Source organism: Ambystoma mexicanum, chromosome 6q (genome assembly GCF_040938575.1).
Source record: "Ambystoma mexicanum isolate Mex_15411 chromosome 6q, UKY_AmexF1_1, whole genome shotgun sequence".
Classification (NCBI taxonomy): Eukaryota; Metazoa; Chordata; class Amphibia; order Caudata; family Ambystomatidae; genus Ambystoma; species Ambystoma mexicanum.
The window spans coordinates 1255255286-1255275647 of NC_090937.1; the positions used below are offsets into that span (position 1 = coordinate 1255255286).

The 20362-nt window shown below is 47.7% G+C and overlaps 1 protein-coding gene across 3 annotated transcripts in view; it reads left to right on the top strand.

Moving 5' to 3' along the window:
- SEL1L3 (SEL1L family member 3) overlaps nt 1–20362 on the top strand; it is a 797084-nt gene that overhangs the window by 715425 nt on the left and 61297 nt on the right. For 2 of the 3 annotated variants that reach the window (XM_069631849.1, XM_069631848.1), the window contains exon 21: nt 13078–13205. In XM_069631849.1, the coding sequence (XP_069487950.1) occupies nt 13078–13205 (128 nt within the window). Of the gene's footprint in view, nt 1–13077; nt 13210–20362 lie in introns of those variants that run through there. The other variant, XM_069631850.1, reaches the window with a different exon arrangement.

Sequence of the window (20362 nt, forward strand, 5' to 3'; positions counted from 1 at the left end):
ACAAGTTCCTTTTGGCCTATAGGAAGGGTGCGGTGGACAGCCTTTTGATTATATTGATCCTTCTGAGTTTCCTGGGCTTTTTCTAGATGTTTATTGACTATCTCCCTTACAATAGTCAAATGTTCTTTTAAATGCTGGGCAGTTTGGGAAAAAGCAAGGGCTGCTTCCTCTCTCTCCTCCCCAGTTTCTCTGAGAATATCTAATACATCACTTGGGTCACACCCATAAAGAAGTTCAAAAGGAGAAAACCCCAAGAAAGCTTGTGGGGACTTTGGTATCCTACTTGCACCCATCAACTTCCACCAGCTTCTTGAGAATGTTTTTCAAAGTCTGCTTAAAGCGCTCAACTGGTCCATCCATTTGTGGATGATAAACAGAGGTATGCAATGTTTTTATCTGGAGTATCTCCTTAACTTCTGTAATCAATTTTGACATGAACGTGCTGCCCTGGTCTGTTAGAATCTCATGAGAGAAACCCACCCTAGATAGAAAGGGAATCAAATGCTTTAGAATCTGTTGAGAGGTGTTCTTAAGGGGATACGTTTCCATGTAACGGGTAGCATAGTCTCATATAACTAAGTTGTATTTATTTCCCAACTTTAAGTTCCTACTACATACATTACGCATAGAGAAGAGTACCTCAATTATAGGGAGCAGTTGCAATGGAGCTGGTGGCCCTGTTCGGCAGCTGTCTTCTGACATAAGGCACATGTAGCAACGTTTTTCACGTCCGCATGGACTCCTATCCAATAAAATTGAGGAATTACCTGTTCTTGGGTTTTCGCAATTCCCAAATGCTCACATGTCAGACGAGAATGAGCCATTCGAGGGGATTGGGTCCTCCGACGTATTCCATATCTATGACATGTAATCACCACAGCTGTGCTGCTTCGGAAACTTTTTTCGGCGTCTGCGTCGATGACGTCGATGCGCCGTCGTCGAGGACCTCCTCCGACGTCCGACGTCATCCGATGTGATAAGTAGGACGCACGACGCCCGTAGCCTCAGTTCTGTTTTTTCCGCGAACGTGTTGCTTCGTGAATCTTGGTTAACGCCTCGACTCTTTGGAGTTCTGTTCTTCTCGGTTCTTCGAACCTGTTCGTTTTTGTGAAAATCCTTTGTGTGAAGATGTCTTCTACTTCGTCTTCAACTCCGTGTCCGGGCTTCAAGAAGTGCGGGAAGTGTGGGTCCAAGATGTCGGTGACGGACGCGCACAACGCCTTCTTCTGGTGCCTCGGTGAGGCCCACGACACGGATGACTGTATCGACTGGCAGTTGCTCACGTCCAAAGCCTTACGCGAACGTAAGAAGAAGTTGTCGGTAGGTCGGGTGTCCAAGCCCCGGAAGTCGAAGTCTGCGGGGCTTTCGACGGATGATTCGAGGGGTGACTCTCTGCGTCATCATCAGAAGTCTCGAGGGTCTCCTTCTAGGAGTCGGTCTCGCCACTCCTCAGTCTCTTCGAGGCATTCTCGGAAGCGCTGACACCGGTCGTCTTCGAGGTCCTCTTCGGAGGACTCTGCCCGGCACGTCGCTTACCCCACCAGCCGTGCAACGCCGGAGGAATGGGCTTCCTTTGGGAAGAAAATGCTGGCGATTCTCGAGTCGCAGGGTACTAAGCCGTCCGCGCCCCCGAGTGGGGTCGGTCGTGAGAGGTCGAGAGACACCGCTTGCATGAGTGGTCGGCACGAGTCACTGGAGAGGTCCCGTTCGGACAAGGAGACTCGTTCTCGACGTACCCGTTCCAGGCCCCGGTCCTCGACACGTTCGAGACCGTGTGCACCTGTGAGGTTTTCGAGGAAGACATCGACGTCTGAGGCGTCGAGGGCGTCGACAGGCTTTCTCGAGGCTCCGGCTCCGAGGAAGTCGTCGACGCTTAGGTCGTCGAAGGACACGCTCAGGGCTCCGGCTTCGAGGGCTGTGTCGACGCCGCCGATGCTGGCGGCGCTGCATCTGACGTCGACGCCGATCCTCTCGGCACCGATGCCTGTTTTCTCGACGCCGGCGCCGATTCGCTCTACGCCATCGACGCCTTTCGTGTCGGAGGTATCCCGTGGCACGGGGGAACCCCCTAGGAAGGCTCTGGTTAAGAGCAAGCACTCTCGGGTGCCTTCTTTTCGCCACCTGGAATATATTTCAGAGGCGGATGAGGATTCTGATGGCCTGGTTCCTAGTCAGGTTCCAGATGAAATTGTCTCGGGCCATAGTCAGTTTGACAATTTGAGGCAGTCACTGCATGATGCCAGTGGACTGGACACCTCTCCGGAGGTGGAGTTTTGTAGGCCTGAGCCTGGCTCTCATGCCGATTCCTCATACCGGCTAGGGTTTCTGAGTACTTGGGATGGTCTGCTCCCCCAGGGGAGTTTGTGCAGGATGATCTAACGGACATCCTTGATGTTGGTCCCCCAACTGACCCGGTACTGCCGTTCCATATTGCTTTACAGAGAAGGGTGGCGGCGGCTTGGACTGCTCCGGAGAGTCTCCCGGCGGTGGGCAGATCCTTGTCGCGAAAATACCATCCAGCCAGTAGCGACCCCTGCTACTTGACCAGGCACCCCACTCCTGAGAGTTTGGTGGTGCAGGCGGCCACGGCCCCGGCAAAGCAGGCGTCGTACCCTACCATCCTTCCTGATAGGGACGACAAACGTTTTGATGGCTGGGCGAAGAAAGTGTTTTCTTCTGGTGCTATGGCGCTTCAGGCGGCCAACTCCATTTGTGCCTTGTCTCGTTTCACACACACTCTGTGGAACTGTGTTGCGTTAGCGGCTGAGCATATTCCCGAAGGGGACGAATGGGATGGTTTCCTTGCTATGGTCCAGGATGGTAAGGATGCCATGTGTGAGTCCGTTCAGTCGGGTTTGGACTTAGCTGAATGCGTCAGTAGGTCCATGGCGGCGAGCACCGTGATACGCAGGTTTGCGTGGGTTTGCTGCTGATGTGCAGTCCCGGCTCCTCAACATGCCCTTTGACGGTGAAAACCTTTTTGGCAGCAAGGCTGACGAGAGCCTTGAGAGGTTGCAGACCTCAAAAGCTGCAGCGAAGTTGTTGGGCGCTGCAGTTCGACAACCTCTGCCTTTTCGTCTTAGGGGACAGCAGTGGAGGGGTGGTTCCTTTCGCTATTACTCGTCCTTCAGTAAAGCGAGAGGAGCTGGCAGTCAAAGAGGCCAGCGCAGGGGTACCAGAGGTGGACGACAGGGTACCCGTGGTGCAAAGGCCGCTCGGGCAGTTGCCTCTTTGCCCTCAGGTAACGCTGAAGCCACTCCCACTCAGTCATGAGGCCATGTCCCATGGTTCGCCGGTTGGGGGAAGGCTGGCACAGCATCTTGTAGAGTGGCAAGCCATTACTTCAGATGTATGGGTTCTGGAGATCATAACCCACGGCTACTGTCTTCCCTTTTGGCACAGGCCTCGCGACAATCCACCAGGGAACCTCTCTTTGCAGAGTCCGGATCCGCTCCTTGCGCAGGAAATTCAAGCCCTGCTGGAGAAAGGCGCCATAGAACTGGTGCCTGTAGCGGAGAGGAACAAGGGATGGTATTCCCCTTATTTTTTGATTTCGAAGAAAGACGGGGGATTGAGACCCATCATGGACTTGCGCGGTTTGAACAAACTCCTCAGGAAGGACAAGTTCAAGATGGTTACTCTCTCTCAAGTCCTCCAGGCCCTTCAGCTTCAGGACTAGTTGGTGTCACTCGACCTCAAGGATGCTTACTTCCATGTGCCGATCCATCCCAAGCACAAGAAGTACCTGAGGTTTGCGGTTGGCGACTCGCACTTTCAGTTTCGGGTCCTGCCGTTCGGATTGACCTCCGCCCCGAGGGTTTTCACTAAGCTCATGGTGCTGGTGGCAGCGCATCTCAGGCAAGGGGGGATTCACGTCTACCCCTACCTGGACGATTGGTTGATCAGGGGGAGCTCTCCCGAGCAAGTCCTGGATCATCTGTCCGTCACCTGCCACTCCCTTCACAGGCTGGGCTTCTCCCTCAATTTAAAGAAGTGCCATTTGACGCCAACACAGCGGCTCCAGTACATCGGAGCAGTGCTCGACACTTCCATGGGGCAGTGTTTTCCTCCCCAGGTGAGGGCTCTTCACATTCAGCAGATGGTGCACAACTTTCAGCATGCCCAGACGCTCCCAGCGTTCGAGTTCTTGAGGTTGCTCGGCCTCATGGCATCCTGCATTCTTCTGGTGCCAGAGGCTCGCCTGCGGATGAGATCTTTGCAGTGGGCACTCAAGACGCAATGGTTGCAGTCCTCCGGCAGGATGTCGGACCCGGTTCAGGTGCCGCCCTTGGTCGCCCGGGACCTTCTGTGGTGGGCCGTCGAAGGCAACTTGATGAAGGGGGCTCCATTTTGGCTTCCCTGGCCGGAGGTGATGATCGTGACGGATGCATCCCTCACGGGATGGGGCGCTCATGCCAACGGGCTGACAGTCAGCGGTCGTTGGTCTCCGTCGGAGTCCAGACTCCATATCAATCTGTTGGAGCTGAGGGCCGTCAGGCTAGCCCTGAAGGCTTTTCTGCCGACTGTGCGTGGAAAGAGTGTCCTGATCCTGACGGACAACACAGTGGCCATGCACAACCTCAACAAAAAGGGGGAGGCAGGTTCACTTCCTCTGTGCAGGGAGGCGATGCAGCTCGAGTTCTGGGCCATCCAGCAGGAAGTTTCGATCTCGGCAGTTCATCTGGCCGGAGACGAAAACGTGACGGCGGACGCTCTGAGCAGGCAGAGCGCGATCTCTCACGAGTGGGAGTTGGCTCAGGAGATTCTCCTGGAGATCTTTGCCCTTTGGGGGACCCCCCAAGTGGATCTCTTCGCCTCCAGTGTCAACCGGAAGTGCGAAAGGTTTTGCTCGCGGGAATTTCCTCCAAAAGGAGCCTTAGGAGACGCGTTCGTGGTGGAGTGGTCATTCCCGCTGCTGTACGCGTTTCCTCCAGTCCCCGTCATCCCGCAAGTGCTGCGGAGGTTACGGAAGTTCGGTTCCCGGATGATCCTCATTGCTCCAGCGTGGGCTCGGAGGACGTGGTACCCGGACCTTCTCGACTTGTCCATCTGCCCTCCACGTCGTCTTCCCTACCGAGACGATCTGCTCTCATGGGAGGGGGGGTCAGGTTCTCCATCCAGAGGTCAGATCCCTCAACCTTCATGCTTGGCTTCTGAAAGGTTGAGGTATGAGGATTGGGACCTCCCTGAAGACGTGATGGAGGTGTTGCTTTCGGCCCGAAGGCCAGCAACAAAGTCTCTGTACCGTTGCCGTTGGCATAAGTTCTGCGACTGGTGCAGAGTTCAGAATGTGGATCCTTTTGCATGTGACATCCCCATGGTTCTGTCCTTTTTACTTTCTTTGGCCCACAGGGGCTTGCAAGTGGGTACCATTAAAGGTTACCTGGCGGCGCTGTCCATCTTTAAGCGCTCGTCTGAAGAGTGTTCTTACTTTAAAATCCCTTTAATTTCACAGTTTCTGAAAGGGCTCACTAATGTGTTCCCTCCGTCACCTGTCCTGGTGCCCGGTTGGGATTTAAACCTTGTTCTTAAGTTTCTTATGGGTGCTCCGTTTGAGCCTTTACATTCTTGCCCTTTGAGGCTGTTAACTCTGAAAACTGTGTTTTTAGTTGCGGTTACTTCCGCTCGCAGAGTGAGTGAGTTACAGGCACTTTCAGTTAAGCCACCCTTCACTGTATTTTACAAGGACAGGGTTGTCCTTCGAGTTCGTCCTTCTTTTCTTCCGAAGGTAGTGACGGAATTTCATTTGGCCCAGAAGGTTGTTCTTCCGGCATTCTATCCTCCTCCGCATCCTGGTAAGGAAGAGGAGAGGCTCCATAGGCTTAATCCTAGGAGAGCTTTAAGCTTTTATGTTTCACGCATGGGTCAGAATGGACGATCAACTCTTTATTGGTTACGCTGGAAAGCGTTTGGGGCAAGCTGTGACGAAACAGACTTTGCTCGCTGGATTATTTTGGCCATCTCGGAGTGTTACCGCTTGGCGGGTAAGGACCCACCGGCTGGCTTGCGGGCCCATTCTACCAGGGGTATGGCTGCATCTACTGCCATGCAGAGGGGTGTTCCTATTCGCAACATCTGTGATGCAGCCACCTGGGCTTCAGTACATACATTTGTACGTCACTATTCCCTCGATTCCATCCGAGGATAGGATCTGGCCTTTGGCAAGGCGGTCCTTTGCTCTGCTATTTGATTGGCTATTCTAAATTTTGATTCTAAATTCTTTCCCTCCTCCTTGCTCTGGTACTGCTTTGGGAGTCTGTCACAGATATGGAATATGTCGGAGGACCCAATCCCCTCGAAGAACAAGTTACTTTCTTACCTGGAAATGTTCTTTCGATGGGATGGTCCGTCAACGTATTCCATATCGCTCCCGCCCTGCCTTCCCCGCTGCAGAATTTCTTTTGCGATTGCAGCTTACGTTCCGCAAGGCTTTGTGTCTGACTGGCAGTTGACTAATGTCACACGTTCTTGGGGAAAAAACGACAACTGAGGCTACGGGCGTCGTGCGTCCTACTTATCACATCAGATGACGTCGGATGTCGGAGGAGGTCTTCGACGACGGCGCATCAACGTCATCGACGCAGGACAAAGACGCCGAAAAAAGTTTCCGAAGCAGCACAGCTGTGGTGATTACATGTCATAGATATGGAATACGTCGTCGGACCATCCCATCGAAAGAACGTTACCAGGTAAGAAAGTAACTTGTTCTTTCGAAGAACACTTGTCTATGGCTGTGGGGTATTACAATTTGTGTTCTAGATATACCCTCGGATGTCATATCTCTGCGATACAACAGCCTCTCCAATAACCTTCAAAAGGCTTCTGCTAAAATTGGATCATTGTGTTGTGCAAAGGCTAAATCAGGAATAACCTCTGCCTCTTCAGCTAAGGGTCTTACTGTCTCTGGTGGATCTATGTCCGCTTCCCCAAAACTCTTTGTATCTCTCTCAGTAATATCTTTCTTCTGGACTTCAACGTGTATGGTAAACACCACATTTTCCAAGATTCCTTGCACAATTTTCTCACCAACTTTTATATGATAGGCCTGTTCCATTATTGTGGATTAGTATTTTGATGTAACCTGGGTAGTCCGGATTTATCATCCAGGCCACGCTTGCAGGCCAATCCGGATTTACAAATTAATTGTCACAGTGACACAATGGTCGCTGTGGCTCAGATGAAGGACGTCTCGTTTGCTGTGACGTTTCTTGCGCAGTTAGGGGTGCTGGTCTAGTTGTTTCCAAAATAGCGCCCGCACGCTGGCTTTTCTTCCTGGAACGGGACTCCCTTGCCGCATTTCAACCCTCCGGAGTTCTCCTCTCGGGTGAGACGCTAGTGCTTTCCTTTGCTTTCCATTGTTATTGAAGCCTGTACTCTGCCTCCTCCCTGCTTAGTACTGATTCTCCTGCTCCCTCTTTCTGCTGCTTCCTACTTACCTTCTGCTGGTTATTCATTACTTGTATGCTTGCTGCCTTCTCAACTGGACTTGCTTACAACAAACTCCATGGATTTAGAACAGGTTTTCTTTACGCCAGATTAGCTTTTTCCCTGTCTTGGCGGGCGCTGTCCTTCCACTTTGTACTTCCTGCCTGAGTTTCAGGATACCCTGTGGTGATGGAGGAGGGTCGTCCTTTTCTCCACTCTCAGAAACTTCGGGACAAACAAAAAGACAAGACCGCAACTGCTGCAGAATGTGAAGTTTCAACTGAGTCATCAGGTGAGAGACATGAGACTAATCTTATATACTTGCCTTTTGGCGGTGATAGAATTATGCCAGTGGGAAATAATTGACGTTCACCTACAGCAATGGTAACGTCAGTGCTACTGTGACGATGAAAAGGAATAGATTCGGCAGCAGCAGTAGTTGGATTGGAGGCTTTAGGAGTAAGCTTGCTGAACTTAAGTGAACCCCAATTTTTATCAGTGGGGCAGGATCCCACTTCCAACACCATATGTGGCCTGGTGGAATTAAAGAGTAGGGCAAAGGGGTGGCATGTTTCAACAACAAGGTCCTACCTCTACCCATCTCTAAAAGGGTGATCTCTACCTAAACAAATATAACTCGGGTGCTCATTGTCAGGATGTGTATCCAAATGAAAGTGTCAGTCCTCTGTCCAAAATCCTACTCTAATCCTACCACTAGCCTACAAAAGGGTTCAGCATCCAAATGAAAATACTACTAGGCAAATGCCACTCTTCTCCTGGCGAACTGGCTCAATCTTTCTCTTTTTCTGATTCTGATTCAACAGGGAGAGTATGGTCAGGAGAATGACTCCCTTCTACTGACCCGCCTTGCACTTGCCTTGGGATATTTTTTAAAACTTGCTTTATATATCCAGCAATTCCACCCTGTTTTAAACATTATGAAGATTATTTCTAGATGGCTCTTGTTCTCTAGGATCCTCTTTAATCCTAGTTGGATTATCACTGTGACGAGGGAGATTCCTCCCTATGCACTCTTGTTTTTCAAACCTTTGTATATCACTGCAGTGATGAGTGAGATCACTCCCGAGATTCTCTTGACTCTTGGTTCTTTGGGTATCACTACAGTGATGAGGGAGATTACCCCCAAAGCTTTCTTGACTCAGTGTCTCTTTGATAATTACTGTGCCAAAGGAAACTACTCCTGATGCAACTTCCAGTCTCTGTTCTGCCTGTACCCCACCTGGGTTTCCTGCAGTTCCCAAAAACGTGTTTGTGTTGGGAACGCATGTCTGGTTCTTCCCGGATTCGCGGGCGGGTTGCTATTCGCTAATTGTTTCCTTCTGGTTTGCCTACATAGCTCTGTGAAGCCCTAGGGTTTGCGGTCTCGGCATCATTGTTGGAGCGAGCTGTCCACCTCCCAGAGATCACGCCACCACCTCGACCTCCCCGACACTGCCAGCTCACGGGATTCTTCTGCTGCTTCCAATCTTCTGTGTCCTCTCTTCCGAAGACCAGCTTCTCTGCACAGCTGACAGTTTCCTGGGATTGAAATTCCCAGTATTTGCTGGTTCCTTGCTTGCTAATCTCCTCTTCCTTCAGTCCTTTCTCAGTTTTTATCTCTCCTAACTGTTCCCACCCCAGCGCAGCATCATAGTCTTTTGGCTGTTTCCATGATGTACTCTTCATGCCTTCTTGTGGCTACCTGTTCCCAGTACTCTTAGAAAAAGGTGTGCCATCACTCTTGTTCTTCCTCGTCTCAGTAGTGTCCAGTCTCAAGGAAGGAGGGAGGAAATGTTACAGTAAAACACAGTAGTACTTTTAGTTACACTCTCTGCAGACTTTAGGGGTTTTACAGGTGCCAGGGCAAGAGGGTTACGGAGTCCTTATCCCCATAAGGGGTGTCTCTCTCTGTGACGTCTCACTTTACACCACCCCTAAGGGGAATGTTAGGTAGCGGCCTCACCTCCCTTGCCTCACAGGGATATGCTACCCCCTTGGGAGAAGTAACAAGATCCTGTGAATCATCAAAAGGAGAGTCGGAAGGTGGAGCCAGTTTGGACTACAGCGTGGAAGGGCTAAGATACTTGAGCTTTGCCCGCTGAAAGTCTGATTGAGATTGGTTTTGAGAGCTGGTGTGACCCAGACCTAAAAGCACCTGGATGAGCAAAAGTGAGGCTAACTAGCAGTCCACAACCGACACTAAAGATTGAACCCACAAGATGACAACAGGCTAGCCAGTAGCCAGAGACTGAATCTAGTGGAATTGGGAAGTCCAGCTCCACCCTAATGAACACATGCCCATCAGTCGGGAGCAAGTGGCAGCTGTCCTGAAGGCTCCCTTGGGAAACTAGAAACCAGTAGATCTCTGTGTGGTTTAGCCCTGATGGAAAGGAACAAAGGAGTCAATCCTGACTGGGTTTTTCTACCAGAGAGAGAAGAAACCCTAACATCTAAGAGATTGCCCTTGGTGGTGCGGGCCATAATGACATTGCTCTATAAATCGACTCAACTATTACACCAATGCTTTGCCTCCCTATTCCACTGTTCATCCTGATTGCCAAAATGACACATAGAAGTTATTTTATCCCTTTTGCTAGAAAATTGGGTCTAGGATCCTGTAATGAATCATACAGAATTCTAACAAAATCCCTACCTAAAGTCTCCTCCCACATGGGCAGGGGAAGGTAGACACTTCCTGATCCTAACCCTAGGGGTAGTATTAGCTAGTTGGATCACCTGGGAGGAAAAAGCCCCCGAGGGAACAAGAGGATTCCTTTAGGAGAGACACAGTATTTGTCCTCTTCAGAAAGGAAGATGTCTATGATACCAGAATATTTAATAGCTTGTCAAACTTCCTTTCCCATAGATACCCACATTGAGGGTATGGAAAACTCTTGTGATAACCAGAGAACGGATATAATTGGGAATCAAACACTAACACTTTGACTTCTGGTGAATATAATTCTTCCTTGAATCCGAATCAACCATTAAAATCATCTAAAACTCTTATCTAGGACTTTAGCCACCAAGCAATATAAATCCAACAAATCTGAAGTTTATAATCGTAAAACGAGTGGCAATAGAAACAATGGGGACTTCAAGTCCCGCAATGCCCTAAGTACTGGGATGAGGAAGAGGGCCTCGGGGGCACTAAACTGCAAGAGGCAGTCTAGTGGATATAATGACCCACACCTGAGCAGAAGGCCCCCTCAGGTGCAGGCCATTAGAACAGCAGGGTGGAGTTGCAGACCCCACCAGATTCAGTTGCAATTGAAGCAGAAGGGAGTGACCAGTCCTTATTGGAAAACGGGTGTCAGTCCTGAGAGAGTCTACAAGGTGGAAAACCTGACTTGCAGAGTTCGCACAGCGGCAAGTGGCATTGCGACCGTCCTTCCCCTTGGAGAGATAGGCTCTCCTGTGGGTGTGCTGTGTCACAGTGGCAGGCGAGCACTGGTTGACACTTGGAACAAGGAAAGCTCCTTCTTTCCACCTGGAGAGGGAGGCTCTCCTGTGGTTGTGCTGTTTCACAGTGGCAGACGAGCACCAGTTGACACTTGGAGCAAGGAAAGCTCTTTTGCTGTTCGGCTTGTGGCACAGGAGCAAAACATTACCAGCATTATTATAAACACCAACAACAGCACCAAAAGAAAGAAAGGGTAATACTGAATAAAGTTGACCAAAACCATCATTGCCAAAGAAAAGAGTGGACAATACCTTACAGAACGTATAAAGTATGTTGGCTGAATGACAAGAGAACCTTATATCAGAAGGTTTGTAACTGTTGTTGCCATGGTAAGAAAAAGACAACAGTTAAGCAAGTTAACAAGCATTGCCTAAGCCAAACAAGAGCGGTAAAAGTGTGGGAACAAAATCTTATCAGCAGCTTGTTGATGTGAAAGTAGGAAAACAGAAGTGGCGGGTGAAGGGCCCTCCTGATATAGAGTGTTCAAGAGGAGCGGTGCCAAACCTGCATTGCATGGGGCAAAACCAAGAGTGGAGCAAACGGGACCAATGTGTAACATGTTTTCCTAAAAGAAGTTTAGATTATCAATGTGGTTGAAAGTTAGACTTTCTTAAAGATTTGAAGATGACCTCACCACAGAGTATTTGTCGTAGTATTAGGAACTTTTTGTCCTGGCAGGCGAGTATACCAGTATAGGGACCTTTTTATTGACATTCCTGGCAGGTTAGTGGACCAGGAAGAAGTCATTGAAATACTATATTGTGGTAGAAGGTTTTTGTCAAGAAGAAGTATTTCATGAACTATTCTGGAATCATCCGTACAAGCGTTGTTGTTGATACAGAAGAATTGTAGAATTGTTTAATTTCTCAAGAAGAAGTTGTTTTGTACTTTTGAAAGACGAAGACGTCTCGTCTAATTGAACTATTGGTTAAAGTGGAAGACTTTTGGAGGAAGAGGAACTCTGATGATTCAAAATTGCTTACAAAAAGGAACTTGTTTATTTGAACGTTGTAGTGAATATCCTGCTTTGAACCTGGTGAAGGGGAACCAACCCAAATTATAAGGATATACCGTTATTGGATCTGTTTTTAATGTAACTGTTATTTCTGTTACATTTGAATTGCCATATATTCCCTTTATGACTTTGATGTATGTATAAGTGTGAGGGGCAGATTCCTTTTGTTGGAGTGTTTCCTTTAGTTTATTTTGATAGGCACGGAAATCCTTGTTAGGTTAGGGACTGTGAGGCATTTATGAAACCTTTTTGAAGTTAATAAAATGGCATCTTGTGAAAACCCTTCAACGAGTTGTTCGCCTCACATTTCTGACCCCTCAAAATACTCTGAGCGTATTGCCCGAATTTCATCAAAGTTTGTTACTTGGCATGAATATTTTGCAAACTTGTTTGAGGTGTGCACTCTTGTTGATTACGGGGCACCTTGATTTCAGATTCAAGCCTTTAAACAGGATTCCTTCCTCTATTGGGAACCGTGATAACCTAAAGGGGGCAGCTTCCTCTGTATTGTCCCATGGATAATTGAACTTCAGCACGTAACAATTTAAGGAGCTTATTTATCAGCTGTTTTGGTAGAGCCCCACCCCGATGCATTCAATTTAAATATTAATTATCACCTACGGTGCCTAAGTAAATCGGGGAGCGCTGAGGGTAGCCTCTATCTACTGATCAAACCCTAATGGCCATTACCACCTGGTGGTACGGCCCACCACTAACGGCGATATCGCCAAACTGAAGCCTATTTTATTTTGTAAGTAATTTATGACACCTTTATTGGACTTTGCTGAGGTATGTCTGAAGAAAGACGTGTGGTGGAACAGTTGCATAATAACTCTTCCACTGGCAATGTATGTGGTGTGAAAATCCTGAGTTCTTTTTCCTATAATATCTAATATAACTCAATAGATGGTCACCTACAGACCATTCACTGTTTCAGTAACACTAAGATATTGCAAACATTGAACCTGACACCTGCGCCATATGAAGTGTTAATTGAAAAAGTATCACTTCCCTCAGCAAACAATATGATGAATTAATATTTTGCATATGTTGAATGCGCGTGTCTCCCTCAAATATGTGCTGTCTAATGGATAAAGAACATTATGTTAATACTGTGCACACAATATGCTGAATAGGTCTCCCCCTCACAGTGTACTGTACATTGGATTTCTAGGGGTTTTTCAACTTGGCCCAGCTTCTTGAAGAGGGCTATTCTCTACCAGATGATATTTTAGAACATTTGAAGATTGACAAACCTTCCCATCGCAGTAATGGTCACATCCTTGAGGAGCTTTATGAAAGGTGAGTTTATATTATTACTAGACTTTACTTTAGATAATGCATGTGTCCTAACTATGACTCGGCGCCTCAATGCATCCGGGCATGTGCGCTTTACAAATGAAATAAATAAATAAATTGAAGCACCACTATTTATTGCTCTGAGTGGAGAAGAGACAGGGCCTAAAAAAAGAACATGGGAATACAAATAAAACTGCTTTCAGCAAGTCTATACAATTCCATACTTTTAAAAACTGAAAGAAAGAGTTAATTATAACGACAGTACTTTTGATTGTTAACACATCCCTGACTCTTGTATGGCTCTGCTCGTTCTTTATTTATTTTCTCCTTTCATTCGTATGCATTCTTTTTGTTGCTTCAAGTCGCACACTGGTTCCTATCTAAGACTTTAGTTTTCCCTCCATTCCGCTCCTTCTGTCCTCCTTTTTTTTAAAGAAAGTGTCAATCCTACGGTTAAAAATGCAGTTTGAGTATTCAAGCGCTGAAATCTTTCTTAGGGAAACATGTTCTTTTGGAGCTGTTAGTTACCTTATGAGATAATATATGATCTAGGGATGAATGGAATCTCGGGGAGGAACAATGAACACATCCCCCGTGCCCTGAGGAATGGATTGGGCAGGTGAGAGAACTGAAAGATAAAGGGAAAATAGACTATTACAAAATAACTGTAATTTATGAGAGGAGATAAAGCAGGAGGCTGAAGGAGGTTCACCCTGCGAGGCCGTGGCTATGTGCGCCCCCCCCCCCCCCCCCCCGCTAGAAGAACTTTGCAAGCAGGGTCCAGTGAGTGGAGCAACCCGGGAACTACCGTAAGCCCTGGGATGCATGCCTGTGCAGCTAGGGCCCCCACGGGGCCTGCAACCAAGTGGGCCTGCCTTGGGACAAGCCAGGTGGGCTCAACAGAGGAAAAAACCTGAGCCACGTGAGCAGTGTGTCCAAGGTCAATATCAGTGGCCCAAGCCCCGGGCTCTGTGTGTGGGTGGTCCAGAACCAGGGGCAAGCCCAGATAAGCGGCGTGGAACCAGCCCACGTTCACAAGGCGGCCAGGCCACATGCAGATGAAGTCCGGAGCCATGTCCTCGCTGCAGTGCAGGTTAAGATCCAGGGCCTGTTGCCAGGAGCAGGCTTGACAAGCAGCGAAGACCTGTGTCGCAAGGATACTGCCATTTAGGTAAAGAGCTCCAGTGCCTCTGCCATCAGTGCCGGAGAACCAAAAAGACTGGGGCGGAAAACAATGGAGTGGACTCCACTCCCTGAACTGGAAGATAGGCACCAGGGGGGCGGCGGCGATGAGAGCACCATGTACAAAGCCATTGTGTAGATGAGTGAGTCCTGTCACGTCGACGGTGGTAAATGCAGCGACCTCCGTGGCACGGTGCACAGCAAGAAAATTAAAATATTGTGGGCTGCAGAACTGTGATTGCAGCACCCTAAGTGGGGCATGGCATGCCGCCAAGAATATAAGACAACCCGGGCCCACTGAGTCGGTGCCTGGCATGGACACATGGCACCACCAACACTTTGACAGCACCTAGGGGCAGGCCAGCCCCTTTCTAGACAGCAGGGAGGGACAGCACTTGCTCCCTGAATAACCACTACAATATCAGGTACTGCGCCTATCTTAAGGACTAGTCGCACCCATGTAAGCGATTTATGTAGTGATGCCGATGTACATATTTTTTCAAGTATTGATATGTGAATATTTTCTATATGTATATGAGTGTATTTATTTATCTGCATAGTTATCTATTTAATTAGTTGTATAGGAGTTGGGTTAAGGTTTAATGAGTGAGGGTGTTAGAAATAATGGGGAGAAAGTGAATCTCATGTCATGCTGGGAAAGGTAGCAGTGGTGTCTTGCCTGGGGGCCTCACTTCCTGGGTGGGTGGCGCTAGAAAGGAATAAGGCATATGCTCCCACACTTCTCACTAAGTGTGTCTCCTTGACACTGTCCATTGAGGGTGTGCTGGTGGAGCAGATCTCTAGGAGGGGAATCATGCTAGGGTGGGGCAGAGAAAAGGAAGGGAGTGTTAAGTCACTTAAGTTTAATAAGGTTTATTTATGATTTACTTATGTTTGAATAAAAAAATGGTCCCCTTTGAGCCTCTAAATAATCCACTCTAGTGTCAGTTGTTCATCTTCTGAGGAGTCAGTACCAGAAAGGTAAGAGCTCATGTGGTAGCCCATCTATTGTTGCATAGGTAGGTTTAATATCTGTTTGATTTGCAGGTTGCCTAGCACCCTTCCGTGTGCAGCTGGTCTGTGGGAGGAGGGGAAGTGGGTCCTTCCCTGGCCTAAGGAGAAGGAGCATGTACAAGTCGCCCCGACAAGGCAACAATATCATGACCTGCCAAACAATGAGAAAAAAACAGTGGGTCACCCTGTAAAGAAAGACCCATTTGGGAGTTTCCCCTGTGTAGAAGGCTCAATCGGGAAAAACAAAGGATGAAAAGCAGATACAGCGCCCCCATGCAAATGAAGGAAGTTGATGCACTTTATGTTTATACGTTTGGCAAGGAAGAAGGCTGGGTCATTCAGGAAGAGCATCTGGGACAGAGCTTGTAGAAGGGAGGCAGGGAAAAGGAGATGGAGAAAGTGGGAAGAATCCTGGTATACTTTTCAGTGTGCTAACAGAAACATAAGCAGGGCGGACAACAAAGGCTGTGAAATGAATTCATTGTAGTCTGGGCTTTCCTTGGCCATCACATTGCTTGCTGCTCCAATGTCTGGAGGACTCCCCACATTGCATGTTATGTTCTCTTGCGTAATACCTAATATCTCTTGTGCTTCTCCCTCTGCAATTGAGGTATAGATACCTTTGTTCTTCTTACTCGTACCGTTGCTAATCCATCTAATTATCACTTCTCTGTTTTTTAAGGGCTCAGCTACATTTTCCAGCTGCAGGGGTGGTGGTAGGGTGGGGGCACGGGGGGTAGGAGGTCTGCAGCGAGGGGTGGAGATTATTTTCGACTCACTTAGCCATTGGTCCTTTTGTTTTCATCCTTCACCATCCTCTCCCCTGAGAGGCTCTGTTTAGGAGTACATGCAAACTCTGAGTTCTGCCCCTTATTTCATGGCCCACTCTACTTCTCCTGTACCAGTGGCATTCTAGGCACTTCACTCCCACCACCTATGCAACGCAATGCAAAAGTCACTCGTCCTCGCGACACCAGACTTTGGCTAGTTTTGTTTCATACAAACAAGGTTTTCTGTCTCATGGCTGGTACAGAGTATTCTCCTTTGTGTTGCTCATGAGGGGTCCAATTAACAGGAGACATTACTCCACAAAATATCTTCCCAGCTGCATAAATATTGCACTGATTGATGCAGGGGGTGTTCCATCTCAAAGCAGCTGCTGCTTCCTTTTTGCCTCTGGGAAAAACAAGGGGGTATTTTTGAAAAGTGATGACTTATTTTGATTAAACTCGTCAAAACAACAAATGTTAACATGAAACAACTCACTTGTGTTCATTGGGACCTGCTACAATTTCAAGTAGTTGTCTACACAGATATCTGCAGCCAGTGCAGTAACCAACATCTATGACTTCCTGAGGCTCACACTCTTCACTGTATAAAAAGGATTTGCCAACATGGAGTTTTGCCATGTCAGATCCACTAAAACGTTGTGCTTTCACTAATCTGCTTCCAGTAAGGATGCCTTTTTTGAGAAAAGAAATTCCTGTGTGGGAGAGTGAACACACACTCTGTTCATAAAACTGCTGTGTCTGACTCCCATCCAACCTCCGTAACGCCTTCCCCTACTGAATCTGAGGCAGAATGTGATCTGGGAGGCCGTCCTGAAGGTAGCAACTCCCCAGGATTGAGTAGAGTGGTGCTGGAGGCGAGGGGATAGCTAAGCGGAGTCCTGCTGCATTGGAGCAGAAAGCCGCAAGCGACACAAGCAAGCGGGCATTCCCCAGGAGGTGCTGGTGCTGTGCTGGGGCCCAGATCACTGTGTTGGAGGGCCTGGTGATTGACTAGTGTCATATCTTGCATTGCCCTTAGGGTAACCGCTCCTGATTCCGTACTACAATTGAGAGGTAATATCAGGGACTGTGAGGAAGTTGCAATCTTCTCAGCGTCTGCATACCTGCAGGTATGATTGGCCGCTGGGCGATTTGAATGCCTTGTCAGGGCCATCTGTGCTGAGCCTGTCTGAGAGGCTGGAGAATGTGTATGTCCCGTTGATGAGGCAGTGGGGGTCCAGCTGTCCCCTTCATAGCCAGAAGTTCATCAGGCTGTAAGAAGCACTTTCTGCTCACCATGTGGACTGGGTATGTGAGCCTATGCACTGCATATGACAAAAAGGGTGCAGGCAGGGACGCACTTTGCTTAGTTGTTGCCCAACCACGCTGGAAGTTGCATTGAACCACCTTATACCGGGAGCAGCTGGCCAACCTTGATTTACCCTTAATGATACGAGGGGATCCCCTGCACACCAGTGACGACCCAGGAGATGTCTTTGAGGCTGACCGAGGATGTCCTGGGATAGAAGCTATCAACGTAGTTCTACATAATGATCACGACTCCCTGGTCATCCAAAAACCAATATAGGCAGGCTTTCTTGGTATCATCGAAAACTATCAAAACAAGCAAAATCCCCACCACTAAGCAGAAGATGACAGAAGGTAACGTAACACTGGCCAAAGTGCTGGTAGTCTCTGCTCTTTCAAAAGAAGTCCTGATACAGTCCTTAAAAAAGCTTCAAGGATTCAGCTAAGGACACTTTCAGATCATAAATATCTAGTTTTATGTGTGGAACTGACAGCACCCACAAATGAGAGTAAGTGAGACATGTCACCATTAGGAGATAGAGTAGACCATCTTCAGATGGCAACCAATCTGCTCTAGGGGAAGGTTATTTGCCTAGCAGCAGAGATGGAAACACCAAAATACTCTGAGCTGGCCCTTCAACTAAAATGTGAAGATCTCGAGAGTATGGCCTGAAGGGAAAATGTGGAAGTAAAATTCTTGAATGAGGGGCTGTGAGATGACAAACATCAGCCAATGCTTTGGGAACCTTTTAAACCTAATGTTGAAAATCACACAGGACACCGCCATCAACATTGATAGGGTCTTGCTACACAAAACTCAACAACCTCATGGGGATATTTCCTTGAAGTTGTACAATACTCGACAAAGGAATCCCTTCTGCAGGGGCAGGATAGAATAATTGCATTGCATATTCCATATCTAGCATGACCTGGCCCAGTGTATACTAAAATGGCAGAAACAGATCAAGCTGATTTGCGAAAACTCCTCAAGCATCAGACCTGATATAAGCGGACGGTACAACGTTCATTCATCCTCTGTTTTTTTTTTTCACGGCACTTCTTGCTGAAATCGTTGCTGAAAAAACATTGAAAAATATGGGGGGCTAGGAGGCATATAAAGGATAAGGTGTGGTGGTGTATAGGAATAAATAACAGTGGAGGGAGATTGGGGGGCCCCCCTCAAATAAAAATAAAATGCAATGATTTTTTTCATCAAAAATCTCTTGGAAAATGTTGAGGACGACACAGGAGTTTAGCAGAGGCACTCCACCCGGCCCGAAAACTGGTCGTGGCATAAGACTCATTGTACTTTTCCAAGTAAAGTCCACTACTGTTAATCCCTTGTATGCCCGGTTGGAGCTGCCCGAAAAGGATAATCATGGAGATGTGGATCGTGTGCCCTATCAATAGGTGTCTTGTGCGGGAGGGGGGGAGGGAGGGTGTATACAGCAGAGTATTATGGTTCTCTAATGGAAGTTGGCATGGGCCGGTGCCCCAATGTCATTGTTTGTATTAATGCTTTGTTGCCATAAAAAACAATAAAATTGAATTAAAAAAAAATCTTTTGGAAAAAAGTGCAGCGAAAAGAAAACGGGCAAAGAATTACCATAGAACCAAGTGGACAGATCGATTTGACCTGTAGTTCAAGCTCAAGGGCAAGGTGGTCAACGCATTCACACAAGATGAAGGAGCCCGTCGGTTAGGCATATGCCTACTTGCACGCAAAGAGAGGTGGCAGAATGCACTAGCTGAGACCAGGAGAAGCAGACGATCCTCTTGACAAACCACAAGACTCAGACATGGGGTGGCTCTAATCGGAGAAAATCCTCCAGAGTCTACACTGTGACCCTCAGGCTCCCGTGTATTGACATGGTGCTCTTTGAATTGGGTAAACCCACTTTGTGATGCAAAAGGGGGACTTGTCTGCCTAAACCTACTTTCTGGCATCACAGACACGATAAGTAGGAGAGTGGCCATATCAGAAAAGTAGTTTGTACATTTAGCAATTCATTCACCTATGGACACAGTCCTGGGTGAGAAAGGACCAGAGACCCCCCCCAACCTATCTTGCAATCGTATCACAAGGGTAACATAAGAAGCAGTAACTTTACTCAAGAGGATGACATCCTCTCACCCTCCCCTATTTACACTATTGGTGAATGCTAATGCATTTTCTACTGAGGATGGCAGATGGCAGATTTCAAGCCTGAAGTTAGGGAGGGTGTTTAAAATCAGGAGACTTATTACAAGGAAAATACAAATCATTGAGCATTGCGAAAAGGACTACGGGCAGAGTGAAAATTAACACTTTTCATACACCCAATTGACCATGTATTCTACATCCATTGATGAGGAGAGCAGTTGCTAGGTCGCTGATGGCATTAAACTACTCTTTCAGGCAGGCCTCCAGACAAGGGTCGTACCAGGCCTTTTTACGCATGAAAATCTTGTAAATACGACAGTTTTATTATTTTCCTGTGTACATTTGCACAGCGGTTTAGAGTAGAGGGCAGTGCAAAGGTCAGGTTACTTGACAGAAACCAGAACGCTGCTTTTGATTTTTATCTACATGGATGTATTTGCAAGACATTGAGAAAAGGCTTTGAAACAGAATTTATTTCTCCAAAGCCGTTCAAAAAAATAAACTGCACACTGTGATAAAAGGAATGGTTTCTTTCCATTCAGCTTCTGCTTGGTTGTGTGTAGATGCTCATGGAACAAACGGAAGCGCTGTGCATATTTATTTTCTTAGCATTTTAGAATTGTACAATTAATAAGTTGGAATATTAACAGGCCGATTCATGGAATTAATGTGCGCCGAAAATTCCGGGGCAGAGGTGCCAAAACGTGCGAATCGCACTGCAAGTGCGGAAATCGCAGGGAAAC